Here is a 15196-nt window from a genome sequence, read left to right on the forward strand (position 1 = left end):
TCACAGCTCCACAACTACTTGGAACTGACACATCATCTCTGCAGCTCAAAGCATCCTCAACACTGGACCTCACAATACTGTGCAACCAGGATTTAAGGTACTCTGTTCAGCGGGATCCCTCTAGCCGGCCCGCACTCCACCACAGTCAGTCTGAACTTGTGATTTTGTCATGGTTCGACTCGACCAGATACCACAGTCTGCTCTTTGTGCTTTTTGGCTCTATTTTCACTAAAAACCTTAAACATACATATCCTAGGTTCTACTGTTTGGGTTTTTGTTGATTCTGTCTTGTTGGATTTATTAAAATCTACTCTGTTTTTTAAATTGGTGTGGGATCCCTTTTGTGGTGCATTCTTACTTTTGTTTGAAGTGTTGCACAACTCCCTTACACATTTCCTCTAACTTAAGCCTGGCTGCTTTGTGCTGAGCTACTAAAGGACTGAGCACAGGTTAATTTCGGATTGCTTGTGTCTTCACCCTGACTAGGATTGTGGTCGCTACTTGAGTAGGGTTTCATCCCCCCAACCAGTAATCCAATTTCTTAGAGGTGATATTTAAAGCCTCCTCCACTTTAACCGTTGGCCCATGGTCTATACTTCTCTTCTGACCTGTTACACTTGAAGTAAGCCACAGCATAGAGACACCCTGGGCGGCTTGTTTTCAAATCAGTTTTAGGAAAGGCAGGAATGGACATCTCTAAAATCACTCTTATGAAATTGTATTACAAAATGTAAGCTTGCTAAATTTATATATGAATTAATTAGTAAAATGTTACAATATAGAAATTCCTATTAGTTTCTAGCTAGGGTTATTAATGTGACTTTCAAAAACTGTGCAACGTTATCCAGAATGTCAGTTGTTACATCATTTCATTTAACAGGACTTCTTGATATATTTCACCCTTTGACACATGTAAGTTGGCACAATTTACATGTTTTATATCTGAACACCATGTAACTGGATCTTGCGTTTTGAAAGCACCCATACAGATGCATTAATGATAGATTTCAGCTTTACAAACCTTGTTGGTTTGCCATTTTCTAGTCTGTGAGCTAGATCGGATTTCATGTTTGGCTGGGGTGTTAAAAGTCCTGTGTGATATGTAAGGTAATGCTCAGTACCAACACCTTTTACCACTGTATTACAAAAACAGATTTGTGTAGGTATTAGTATGTGGAAATAATATTTGTGCTATATTTACGTGGTGATGTGTTGTTTCTGATGGATACAACTACCTGTGGATTCCTCACCTAATGAATACTCCCATGGCGCCAGCATTCGACGGAAATCTTCTTACTAGTCTCTGCACGTCGACGAGGACGTCACTCTAGCCCACGCGACGCCGTCTGACGTCATACAGGCAATAAGAGGTCCTCGACGACGTGCGGACGTCCGTTCCCTTTTTTCCGTGCATTAGAAACGGTTATCTTCGAGGGAGCAACTGTTACTTTTGTGGTTACAGTGTATTTTTGCTGCGTAGTCTTTCGCTGTGGTAATAATGTCGCAGAGAAAGTCTGGATTCAAGCTTTGTCGTGAGTGTGGAGGCAAGATGTCGGTGACGGATCCTCATTCCGATTGCCTTTGGTGTTTGAGCTCCGACCACGACGTCTCGACTTGTGATTCATGCCAGCACATGAATCCAAAGGCCCTCAAGGAACGTGAGGCGAAGCTGTTTATGGCAAAATCGAAGGAGAAGCATCACAAGAAGTCTTCTTCTCCAAGACATCGACGTCATCGAGACTCCCGGCGCCGTAGAGAATCTCGGCGTCATTCGAAGGAGACTCGTTCCAGGTCTTCGGATCGGCGCCGAAGGACATGGGAGATCAGTCCCACGGTTACGCCGCATCCTTCGACGCCGTTGCCCTCTCCGGCGTCTCCAACTTCACCTGGACAGGCGTCGGTGATTGAGGTATTGGAGCCTCAGGTGTTTTCTCCGGCGCAGACGTCGAGGCCGGCGTCGCCTCCGAGACAGGCACCTCAGTATCCGGCTTTTCCCACCCCTGGAGCCGATAGTTCCGCATTCTTGAATGCGATGTATGCCATCTTCCAACAAATGGCTCCAGGGGGTGCTCCGGCTGGGCCTTTGGCCTTTTCTTTGGGTGATCCTGCGCCTCTTCGGCCGGCACCCTTTATGCCCTTTCTCCCTTTTGGGAACGTGGGCTCGGCGCCAGTGTCGGCGCCGGTGGCCGCTCCGGTGGCTTCAGAAGGATTGGCCCCGGGGATTTCCATCCCGTCGACGTCGGGATTTCGGCCTGTGACTCCGGTGGGTCCATCTGCTTCAGCTGCTCTTTCGTCGGCGCCGAAGTTACCTGTGGCGCCGGACGCGGCGTCGGTGGCTTCTGAAGATCGGTGCCGATCTTCGACTTAGGCGGAGGCATTGTCGACTCCGCGTATTGAACAACGACTTCATTCGAGGAGACGTGCTCTCCGTGTATTAGAGGAGCAGGAGTACCAACGAGCCCTGGAGGAAGGAGAACTAGAGGACTCGGGTGATGGGCTGCGTGGTCTGGAGTCGGCCAGTGGGCTGGACACTTCCCCTGAGTGGGATCTTTCGTCCCCGGGAGAATATACTGAGGAGGCTGCTTCCTTTCATGCAGTGGTACGGAAGGCAGCTAGTTTTTTGGACCTGCCTTTGCCGGTGGTGGAGGCTAAACAAAACCTTTTAACAGAGGTGCTACATCCGGCCTCAGCTGCGGCGGAGCCTCTTTTGCCATTTAATGACGCTCTGCTGGATCCGGTGTTAGAGGTATGGAAGAGGCCGGCATCTTCCCCAGCAGTTCACAGAGCCGTGGCCAGGAGGTATCGGGCGGCTCCGACTGACCCTGGTTTTCTATCTAGGCACCCTACGCTGGAGAGCTTGGTGGTGCAGGCCTCCTGTTCATCCAAGTCAGCGCCTGGTTCTTTCCCGACGGTGCCTGGGGACAGAGATTCAAAGAAACTAGAGGCGCAGTCCAAGAAGATTTTTTCGTCCTGCAGTCTGGCGTTAAAAGCCACCAATGCAACCTGTATCCTGGGGAGGTATATTCATGCTCTGATGGATGACATTTCCTCATCGTTTACAGAGCTTCCCCAGGGTCTTTTGGATCTTGTTTCAAATGCCCAGGCTGCTGCGACCCAGATTATCCAGACGGGACTGGATACCACCGACTCGGTAGCCAGAGCAATGGGCACAACTGTGGTGGCAAGGAGACAGGCCTGGCTCCGTAATTCGGGCTTTTCTGCGGATGTACAGTCCACATTGTTGGATCTCCCGTTTGATGGGGACAAACTGTTTGGAGCCAAGGCTGATTCGGCCTTGGAACGTTTTAAGGAAAGCAGGGCCACGGCTAAGTCGTTAGGGCTCCAAGCTCCTTCTTCCACGGCCTCTTCCAGATTTTTCAGGAGGTTTCGTGGATTTGGGCGTGGCTCTTCCTCCTCTTCCTTTCGGGGAAGATATCAGCAACCTGCCTCTTCCCATCCCTATAGATCTTTTAGGGGGAGAGGTAGGGTCCGCACCAGAGGAGCCTCTCAGCAGCACTCTGCCTTTTCCTCATCCTCTGGCGGGGTGCAGCAGGGGAAGCAGCCTTAGGCTTCCACCATTTCCCACTCACTCCTCTCCTGTAGGGGGAAGATTACAGCATTTTCTCACCAAATGGAAGACTGTTACAACAGACACTTGGGTTCTCAGTATTGTGGGAAAAGGCTACACCCTTCCCTTTCAGGAGTTCCCGCCCCTCATCCCGCCCCGCCCTTCTTATTGTTCAGAAGAACACCTCCTGTTGCTAGAACAGGAGGTACAAGTCCTCCTTTCAAAGGGCGCGGTGGAGTTGGTCCCAGAGCAGGAAAGGGGTCGAGGATGTTACTCAAGGTATTTCCTGATTCCCAAGAAGGATGGTCGTTTGAGACCAATTCTGGACCTGAGGATCTTGAATTGGTTCCTCAAGCAGGAAAAGTTCAAGATGCTGACCCTAGCACAGGTGCTTTTGGCGTTGAACAAGGAAGACTGGATGGTGTCTGTCGACTTGCAGGATGCTTACTTTCATATCCCGATACTCAAGTCACACAGGAAGTATCTCCGGTTTGTGGTGGGATCGCAGCACTATCAGTTTGCGGTCCTTCCGTTTGGTCTTACTTCAGCACCTCGAGTCTTCACGAAGGTGATGTCGGTGGTTGCGGCAGAACTCAGAAGGAAGGGGATAGCAGTATTCCCTTACTTGGACGACTGGTTGATCAAAGCCAAGTCCCCGGGGCTTGTGTCGCATCATCTGCAGTCAACAACCCAGTTGTTGTTCGACCTGGGTTTTTCGGTGAACGAGCCCAAATCTCACCTAGAGCCCTCTCAGCGCCTCCTGTTCATAGGGGCAGTACTGGATACAACATTGGGTCGGGCCTTTCCTCCGCCTCAGCGGATTCAAGATATTCAGGATTTGGTTCCAATGTTTCGAAATGGAGCGGTAGTTCCAGTCCTCAAGGTCCTTCGTCTGCTCGGTCTGTTTGCCTCCTGCATTCTGTTGGTCAAGCATGCTCGCTGGCACATGAGGGCTCTTCAGTGGTGCCTCCGAAGGCAGTGGTCTCAGCACAAAGGGGATCTAGAGGGTACTGTCAAGATCTCCAGAGATGCTGCTGTGGATTTGAAGTGGTGGATTGCAAGCAACAATCTTTCACAAGGAAAGCCGTTCCAGCAGTCGCCACCAGTGGCCACAGTCATAACGGATGCTTCCACTCTAGGGTGGGGAGCTCATCTGGGGGATCTGGAGATCAAAGGTCTTTGGTCTCCAGAGGAACAGATGTTTCACATCAATCTGTTAGAGTTACGGGCTGTACGTCTGGCTCTCAAGGCCTTCCTCCCTTCCCTTCGTGGTCAGTCGGTACAGGTCCTAACGGACAATACTACCACGATGTGGTACATAAACAAGCAGGGAGGAGTGGGGTCGTACCTACTTTGCAGAGAAGCTCTTCGACTATGGTCCTGGGCAAAGGACCATCAGATTTGCTTGATAGCAAACCATCTGGCCGGAGTTTTGAACGTGCGTGTGGACAGTCTCAGTCGCCATTTCTCGGCAGACCACGAGTGGCGTCTCCATCCAGATCAAGTCCGTTTAATCTTCCAGAGGGGGGGGTTTCCTCGGGTAGATCTGTTTGCCACTCGAGAGAACGCGCATTGTCCGTTATTCTGCAGCCTCCAGTATCCGATGCAGGGAGCGTTGGGGGACGCGTTTCAAATAACCTGGTGCGTCCAGTTGCTTTACGCGTTTCCTCCCATACCCTTGATTCCTCGAGTATTGAGGAAGATTCGCCAGGACCGGGCTCTAGTCATCCTAATAGCTCCGGATTGGCCAAGGAGGGTATGGTACTCCGACCTTCTCCAACTCTCAATGTGCCCTCCGCTCCGTCTCCCTTTCAGGGCAGACCTCCTCTCGCAGTCGCAGGGGCAGGTTCTACACCCCAACCTCCAGAGTCTGCACCTACATGCCTGGAGATTGAACGGGGCAACCTGAGTTCCTTCTCTCTCCCACCGGAGGTAGTGGATGTTATATTAGCGGCCAGGCGACACTCCACTAAATCTATCTACGCTAATAGATGGTCTAAATTTGTTGAGTGGTGTGGAGAGAGGCAGATTGATCCTTTGCATGCTCATCTATCGGACGTTTTGTCTTTTGCTCTGTCTCTAGCGCAGAAAGGTTGTGCAGTGGCTACCATTAAGGGTTATTTATCGGCCTTGTCAGCCTTCATATGTCTTCCAGACCAACCATCTTTAACTTAAATCCCCTATTGTTATCAGATTCTTGAAAGGTCTTCTAAATAAATATCCTCCAAAGCCATTCGTTATGCCGCAATGGGATTTGTCCTTGGTCCTGACTTTCCTTATGGGGTCCCCTTTTGAACCTATGCATTCTTGCCCCTTAAGGTATTTGGTTTTAAAAACAGTCTTCCTGATAGCTATAACATCAGCAAGGAGAGTGAGTGAGTTGCAGGCCTTATCAGTAAAGCCCCCTTATACAACTTTTTATGGGGATAAGGTGGTGTTGAGGACCAAGGTTGCTTTCCTCCCGAAGGTTGTTTCACCCTTCCATTTGGCTCAGGCAATTACTTTGTCCACGTTCTATCCTCCGCCTCATCCTTCCAAAGAGGAAGAAAGACTGCACCGTCTGGACCCAAAGAGAGCATTGAGCTTCTTTATTGATAGAACAAAGGATTTCAGGCTGGAGGATCAGCTGTTTATTGGATACGTGGGCAAGAGGAGAGGAAAGGCAGTCCACAAGAGAACACTATCCAGGTGGGTTGTTCTTTGCATTAAAATCTGTTACTCTTTGGCAAAGAAGGATCCTCCTGAGGGCATTAGAGCTCATTCCACCAGAGCTAAGTCGGCCACTTCGGCCTTGGCCAGAGGTGTTCCTGTGGTCGACATCTGCAAGGCCGCAACTTGGTCGTCCCTTCACACTTTTGCAAAACATTACTGTTTGGATTCTGAGGTTAGAAGGGACGGCCATTTTGCACGGTCAGTGCTGCAGGATTTCTTGGTTTGACCATTTAGGCACCCACCGCCGGGCGTGGTACTGATTTGGGACTCTATTCATTAGGTGAGGAATCCACAGGTAGTTGTATCCATCAGAAGAACGAGTTACTTACCTTCGGTAACGACTTTTCTGGTGGATACATTAGCTACCTGTGGATTCCTCACGGTCCCACCCGCCTCCCCGTTGCCTTTCTGGTCTTGCCAAGTAATCCTTGAGTACGCTCCTCTTGGTCTTTGAGGATGCAATGGACGTTGTATATATTATATGTATATATGTATATATCTTTGGGTATATACTTGATGTGTAGATATATATTTTAAAAAGAGAGAGTTATATATATATATAAAAGATTTACAGTTATTCATGCAATGTTGTGTATTTTTACAATGTAATGGGATGTTGCCTTGCTCTTTCATTGCATTGCCTGGTTGTTCTCATGCACGTAAAAAATGATTGGTACTGACGTCCGCACGTCGTCGAGGACCTCTTATTGCCTGAATGACGTCAGACGGCGTCACGTGGGCTAGAGTGACGTCCTCGTCGACGTGCAGAGACTAGTAAGAAGATTTCCGTCGAATGCTGGCGCCATGGGAGTATTCATTAGGTGAGGAATCCACAGGTAGCTAATGTATCCACCAGAAAAGTCGTTACCGAAGGTAAGTAACTCGTTCGTTTGGGCTGGTATGTTTTGTGCTGTTTTATTGCACTATGATGTTGAGTTGTATTGGGTTTGTGTTGTGCTCTGTTTTGACTGTTTTAGTTGTGCTGTGTTATTGTTATGTATCGTTTATTGATATGTTATTGTGGTTTGTTCTGTAATTAGTTTAAAGAAAGCGACAGATGCTGCTACATTTTCAGCCAAATGCAGCACTTTCCTCTGAATCAAACTACCTTATCTGCTATTTACCATTGCTGTCATCCCAAAACTGTGGTAAAAGCCAGACCTTTATTTACCTCTTCCATTACTCATTGTATGTGATAAGGCCAAGAGACTTGGGCCCTCATTCTGACCCTGGCGGTCGGCGGAGAGACGGCGGTCGGACCGCGAACAGATCGGCGGTATTAAAAATGGCATTCTGACCGCGGCGGTCCCCGCCGCGACCGACCGCTACTTCTCCACTCCGACCGCCGCGGCGGTCATGACCGCGGGGCTGGAGTTTGCGCACTCCGGCCCGGCGGGCGTCCCAAGACCGCCAAGGGTATTATGACCCTGCCTACCGCCGCGGTTTCTTGCGGGCGGGAACCGCCGTGCGAACCATGGCGGTAAGCACTATCGGGGCCAGGGAATTCCTTCCCTGGCACTGATAGGGGTCTCCCCCACCCCCCACTACCCACCCGAGTCCTCCCCCCACACCCTCCACCCCCCTGCCACCCCCCAGAGGTGGTACGAACCCCCTCCCCACCCCCACCCCGACATGCACATACATGTACCCCGACATGCACACCCCCCCAACATGCACATATACACACCCCCTACACACACATACACAACGGGGACACATACCCGCACACATACATGCCGACATGCGCACCTTACCCATAGACACAGCAGCACCCCCCGGCCGCATACACGCACTCACACACCCCCTCTACACACTCACACGCACACCCCCATGCACGCCCACATCACACAACACCCACCCACCCCCTCCCCTCACGGACGATCAACTTACCTTGTGCGTTGGTCCTCCGGGAGGCGACGGGAGCCATAGGGACGTGACCGCCAACAGAAGACCGCCACACAGAAATGTGGGTCGTAATTCTGTGGGCGGTGTTCTGCTGGCGTGGCGGTGGAGGTTGACCAGTCTCCACTTTCCCGCCGACCGCCAGTGTGGCTGCTGGCGGTTTTCCGGCGGAACGCTCCCAGCGGTCAGAATGCGCACAGCGGCACACCGCCGCGGTCGGCGGTCTTCACCGCGGCGGTAACTCAGCGGTCTTGCGAAAAGACCGCCAAGGTCAGAATGAGGGCCTTGGTCTGAAGTGCATGGGGGTTTGCTGATCAGAAACTTTACCCTGTTTTCAGTTCCACATGGGATGGGGAAAGGTTTTCCTTTGACCCACACTGGATATTTGACTTCTTCTAATGTCTACACTTCTAGCATGGACTTACATGAAAGTCAGATATGTCTATGGGTATTTTTGAAAAGATTGTTATGTATTTAGGGGAAATGCTCATGTAGTGAAAGTTGATTAGCATCCTCTTCCCACCCAGAGGTCCTAAATGCCAGTAATCAAGGTCCATAAAATAAAAGAATCTGAGGTGAACACCCACAATTCCTTAAGTGTTTTCCTGGTGTATTCTGCTGTTTCCTTCCACTGCTGGTTTGTTGTAAAGAAAAAAATCTGCTTTAACTTGAGGGCTTTTAATATTGTGATCGGTATGTCTGTATGCTTTGTGTTTCTTGTGTTCTTTCTTCAGCCTCACCCATGCCACCTTGTAAGCATGCACCTGTTGATGGCCCTAGTTCGTGGAGTGTTTTAGCATCTCCCCTTGCCAACCTTTAAGGAAGACTTCTTACATTTCATTAGCACTGAGCTTTCATGGGGTGGGTTGTGGGCATGCTCACATTAGCAGTAAGTTAAGACATGTTCCATTTCATCTTAGGATACATGTTCAGTGACTCTGTGTCCTGCACACCAGTCACATTCTTTCTTAAGCCGCTGGGAGATTATAACTCAGTCTGCGCTGTCTGTGTTGTTGAGTCTTCACTGGGTGGAAATTCCTTCCAAATATTTAGAATATCCTAGTATCCTACGTATACTGTGGTACTGCAGTAAGAACAAAAACATATCAAAATTTACTAAAGGTATTCCTACCTTTTATCCCAAAATATGTCTCCTTCAACCCAATTCAGACATTTGTGCTTCATTAGTCATCTGCCAAAGCCAGGCCTAGTGGGCTTGGTAATATTTGTTCTTTTTTTTATTTGCATGTTTTCTGTTTAGAGTTGAATTGGTATTGGCAAGAACAAAGTTTATATGTGTGTCTATTTTGTCTTTATGTGAATGGTTATCCAAACACGATAGATCGTAGGCTTGATAAAATGTTGATAAAAGAGTGTGGTGTACATGTGGCAGTTCTTCTGTACATTTCTCATAAATGCTTAATTCTCTTTAACATGAAAATGACACCCCCATATACTGAGTGGGTGTAGGTGCAAACAATTGTAACTATAAGGCAGCTTAGAAGTGACAAATTGGCATGGATACATGCACAGTTTGTTTTTAACAAAGGGCAGGATTCACACTGGGTATGACAATATCTTTACCTTGGTGCACAGTAGCAATATATCAGCCCCAAAGTTACATTAAAGTAAGAATATTCCACTTTTATAATTGACATAAAAGTGAGTCTTTGTTAAATTTATAATTGGCAATAAATTGTCCTTTTCTTACAGCTGTAATTGACATGACAAGAGTTACGCCTAATTTTGACTTGAACTTTATACTCCTTTTACCTATAATTCGCATTACATTGAGCTTTTGTTGCACATATAATTGATACTGAACTGAGCTTTTGTTGTACATATTATTTGACAATTAAGTGAACTTTTTGTTGCATGCTGTTCTTACATTCATACAGAATGGAATACGAATTAGCATGCCTTCCAAATTAAGACATTGTGCTCCCATAATTAGCAGGAAGTATAAAAAGCAAGGTAACATATTCAGTATGCATTTGTGGTAATACTTTTACCTACAAGGAAAGTTTTTGATTTGTATTTAGGACTATAATGATGAGATCCGGCACGCTCAACTCCAAGAGCTAACATATTTGAATGGGGGTTCTGAAAAAGCCGAAGCTCCTGCTGCTCGTGGAAAGCCCCCACTTCGTGCCAGAGGTGCACCTGCTCCAGCCATTATCAGGTAAAGTTCAAAAAGCACACCTAAGTTGAATGGAACGTAAATTATTATTTATAGTTTATTGTGTAACTGATTAACATTCTCAACTGATTACAGTGGAAAAAAGTGAAATACAAAAACAGCTTCCCCAAATAAGAGATGAGGCTTATTAAATACTTTTTAAGGTTTGTGGATGGCCACAGTATACTTTATAATTATTTTTTTTGTATTTACTGTTGTGTTTAGTGTTGTGTAATCATTATATGTGTGATATGGTGCATCCACAATAAAAGCCCTGGTGATCTAAGTTTCTCTTTCCAGCGAAAAGCATAAATAGTCTGCAAAATGTAACTATTGTACACTGGATGGAGACATCGTAGAAATGTGAGGTTTCAGGGAGGGAAGGATAAGTAGAGGAGCGTTCAAGATGGAGAGACTTATGTAAAGCTTTTGTTTAGGATAAAACTAGGATACAAATTAAAATTTAGTATGTCAAAGTAGAATTAAGGCCCGTATTTATACTTTTTTTAGCGCCGCATTTGCGCCGCTTTTTGACGCAAAACGGCACAAACCTACAAAATACAATGGTATTTTGCAAGTTTGCGCCGTTTTTGCGTCAAAAAACGACGCAAATGCGGCGCTAAAAAAGTATAAATACGGACCTAAATGTTCCCACAACAAGCAGGTAGAAAGGAAAAATAATGTCCGCTGAGTAAGTAAGGTAATTTACTTGTGCTAGCTGACTGCTACAGCTTGTGCATGAAACCCACTAAATTCACTATTGAGCTTACGTATGTTATTAATACAGCATCTGTGTTACTAATACATGCACTTCAGCTACTTCATACTCTAATTCTTGGAGATCAAGCAGTGCTCAGATGTTGTTTTCAAACACATTCACCTATGAAGACAGTGCTCTTTAACAAAGATTTTTTTGGTCTATGATGCTCACGCTCGGCAAGCCATTGGCACCACCTTCTATCCCAGTGATACTCAAAGTACGGCCCGGGGGCCGCATGCGGCCCTCTCGACCTTGACATGTGGCCCCCTGGTGCACAGCAGCACTCTGCTGCTGTTTACACTAATAGATGCTAACAATAAAAAAAGATATTGAAGAAAAAGGCAAGCATTTATTTAAAGCATTATTAGTGTTAAAAAAAAAGAAGGTAACTGTTAAGTCCTGCATCATTTAACTTTAGGAGCACCTTCACTTTAAAGTAATCTTGCAGCGAAGTGAAAACATATGATTAAGTCTCAAAATTCAAACTGTGTATTTAATTTACATGCAGAACCTTTTCACTTCAGCACATCAGATTATAACAGCGGATTGAGAATATTATTTTAAAAGTGATAGTTTTCAAACGTGAAGTTAGAAACATCAATTCTTCCCCCTACCCTGACAATGCCAACAGTGAAATGTGCCAAGAAGGTTGTTATGTGCACCCTTTGGGTGATCTGGGTTCCTATTATACAAGTAAAACGTTTAGTTTTTTAAAATCGAACATAGGAGAAGTTTTTGTACAGCGGACATCATGAAGTCATGTATTTTTTAGGTCCTGTTTATGAGATAATGAAGGGAAGAGAAATAAAACTATTGCCTAGGATCACACAATTTGGTAAAGTGGGGAAGCCGGGATTAATCCAAGGTTTTCTGGTTTCACATTGTGCAATTCAGCAACTACATATATATGCTTTGTTTCATCTACACCCACCTCACAACCAATGCCCCCGCAATACCCCGACCCCAACCACACCCCGCTGACATCAATGCGGCCCTCAGACACATAACAGACCACATCTTTTGGCCCCTAGGAAAATGTTTGCGAGTACCCTTGTTCTATCCAGACCTCTTTCACACAAGGCAAAATACCTTCACACTAGCCACCCAATTCTTTTTTAAGGATTATTTCTTTTTAGAATGTTTCTCTACACAAATTAAATGATCTATAAATTAAATATTTATGAATTAAGCAATACATCCACTACTCAAATTTAGCAATGGTTACAAAGACATTTTTCTCAATTTTACAAAATGAACAGGAACACAATGTATGTATTATGAAAGGACTAAAATAGTGTTCATTACAGTGCTGTTTCTAGGTCTGCCATATGCAACAACCTTCATCAGTGTGTTGTTCTACTAAAAAAAACATAAAAAATACATATTTAGGGAAGCTTTTGGGCAGCTGACTTTATCTGTTGGTCTGCAAAGCTGTCATTCACATTTTGCTTCTGCCCACCAAAACTTTGGTCTGTAGGTTAGCCCGCTTTAACCATTTGTTCCCTTCAGTTGGAGTGCCTGCACAGACCTTCTACACATTGTTCACTTCCGCTTAAAATAGTTTTAAAATTTAATTTATGTGTATTATCCTCACAAAATTGTTATTGTCCTTACATATATAGTGTCCACTTACACAGTGATTTATTTCCTGTCTCCTTTTTATGAACAGTTAAGTTGATATTGTGACATTGAAGCTGCCTGCAATATTAGTGTTTGATTAAGTGAGGATTTCTATGTGTCACCTTCCTAAAAATAATTATAAAATGAGTGCCACTACTAAAAGGCTTCTTTCTTTAAAAGATCACTTGTACAACATCTACATCAGCAAATCTATTTTTATTTTAACTTTTTTTGCAAGCATATGGTTGCCGTATTTGGGTGATGGTCTGTTTTCTCTTTTTGTCACATGCATGCTGTAAAAAACATTTTTAAAAATGTAACCAGTTCAGTAGCATGCCAAGGCGAGACCTACTGGCTTTGCTATTGCTTGTTTTCATAGTATGGTTTTGATGTACAAACCATAACGTGTCTCACAACACTGATGTTAGCTCCATCATGGAAGGCTGTATGTCCATTTGCCAAACTTGTATTTACATGTATTTCTTGTTTCATTGTATTTCCATGTAGTTCTTGTTTAACTTTTCTGTGAGAAATGTTTTATGTCTGTGTATAATTTTACATAAATTGGGATTTGAATTGATGCACTGATGCATCAAACTGGTGGTTATGTACAATGTGAGAAAGAGGTAGGATGAGGGCCAAGTCATAGCAATTTGTTGTTTAGATAAATACAATATGTGCACTATATATAATATCACTATCGCAGTAGTGGATTTTTTCTAACTTTGTCTTTTAAGGGGAATGTATTTTATTAAGCCTTATTGTCTTGTTCCATCAGGTGTGCTAGAATGGCACACATAAATACTGGTCAGATATGGCTCAAAATTGGGCTTGGGGATGTTCCATAGACTAGGTTCTAGTAACTGGAATGCACTAAACCTCAAGGAGACACAAGGCATTTTTGGTACCAAATTGAAGTTGAGGTTGGATGAGCTTAGTGAGGAAGGTTGGCAGTAGGTATGGGAGGAGCCCTTGTAGCTTCTTGAAGACCAGTGGAAGTGGCTTGTATTAGCATCTGTTTTAGTTGAAATCCAAATTGTTGGTTTCTCTAATGTGGTGCATGCCCATGAAGGTTGACAGATTTTTGGTAGTGATATGAATAACCTTGTTAAGAGTCAAAAAGGAGTCCACCTGTTAGACTGGTACAGTAGTCTGGTTGGTGCATCTCAACAGTGTTGATCACTGATTTGTCATTGTGGAATTTTATTAAAGGCAGTAGTTCTAACCTAGCAGTGGATGAGCTAAATGTTGCCAGCTTAGTGATATTGTTTAACTGAACAGCGAGATTCTTTCCTGATGCAGAGGAATTAAAGTTCTTAAGGAAGACAAAGGTGAAGGAGATGCTTTTGAAAAATTGTTTGCTCCTGTCTGAGATAAATGAAAACTAAGAGTTGGATAGCTGCAGTCAATTTTGTTTACATTTCTTGTGGAAAAACATTCCATGTTTGATTTGCCACCAGTTGAGGTCTGTCATGAAGCCTCCAGTTGACAAGGGTCTTAAGCCTGCTATCCCTTAAGGTCTACTAAGAAAAAAATCATCAGATTTGGAGTGAACCACTCGCTCTTGACTTTAGATTGCTTCTTTTACATCTCAATTATTATTCAGGGCTTTTACAGAAATCCTAGCATCAGTAGGTGTCTGCAGTGCTCGAAACTAATGTCACATTTACAGTGACAAATAACTGATTTAGAAGAAGATGGCAATCTGTGTTTGTAGTGCACCGGATCTTCTGAAAATGAGAAAACATCCCATTTGCAACCATACAGGCAGGATGTGATAGGGCAAATTGAAGAAGCAAAACAAGCAAGAAACCAGTTCTGAAGGGGGAGGTTGACTCATAAAATAACATAGACCCTCATTACAACCCTGGCGGTAAAGTCTGCTGACCGCCGTTCTGACGGCCACCAACATACCGTGTCCGCGGTGGAAATCCGCTACGGGTATTATGACCCACACTTAGAAATCCTCCACAGTACAGACACCCACACAAGTCCGCCACACCAAAGGTCAGTGATAAACTGGCGATAGCAAAACTCACACCGCCACACCAACAGGAATACACCCACACTATCACCACCCACGAATCAACGTGGTGGTCTTTCAACTGTGGTAAACCATTGGCGGTACACACCGCCGCACTCAAAATACACACACACTTACAAAACACAACCACATTGGACAATTCAAAATACACACACCTGACACACATACACACACCATACCCACACACTCACACCACTATAAAACACACACCCACATTACCCACAACCCCTTACAACACATTTTTGGAAGAAACAGAGAGACAGAAAAGCAAAGACAAAACCGGCATCCAGAGGCACACAACACCATCACTCATACACCATCTACGCACAACACACCACACACCCCAAAACACATCCATGCAACACACCACACACCCCAAAACATCACCCCACACATCACACCACACATCAA

At 45.3% G+C, this 15196-nt stretch overlaps 1 protein-coding gene across 3 annotated transcripts in view; it reads left to right on the top strand.

The window, feature by feature from the left end:
• Window positions 1–15196, top strand: part of KHDRBS3 (KH RNA binding domain containing, signal transduction associated 3) — a 274683-nt gene that overhangs the window by 110807 nt on the left and 148680 nt on the right. For all 3 annotated transcript variants that reach the window (XR_011201007.1, XM_069220792.1, XM_069220794.1), the window contains exon 5: window positions 10225–10364. Coding sequence is in view for 2 of the 3 variants with exons in the window: in XM_069220792.1 (XP_069076893.1) it covers window positions 10225–10364 (140 nt within the window). In the remaining variant the exon portion in view is untranslated. The remainder of the gene's footprint in view (window positions 1–10224; window positions 10365–15196) is intronic.

This window comes from Pleurodeles waltl, chromosome 2_2, assembly GCF_031143425.1.
Source record: "Pleurodeles waltl isolate 20211129_DDA chromosome 2_2, aPleWal1.hap1.20221129, whole genome shotgun sequence".
In the NCBI taxonomy this organism is placed as follows: Eukaryota; Metazoa; Chordata; class Amphibia; order Caudata; family Salamandridae; genus Pleurodeles; species Pleurodeles waltl.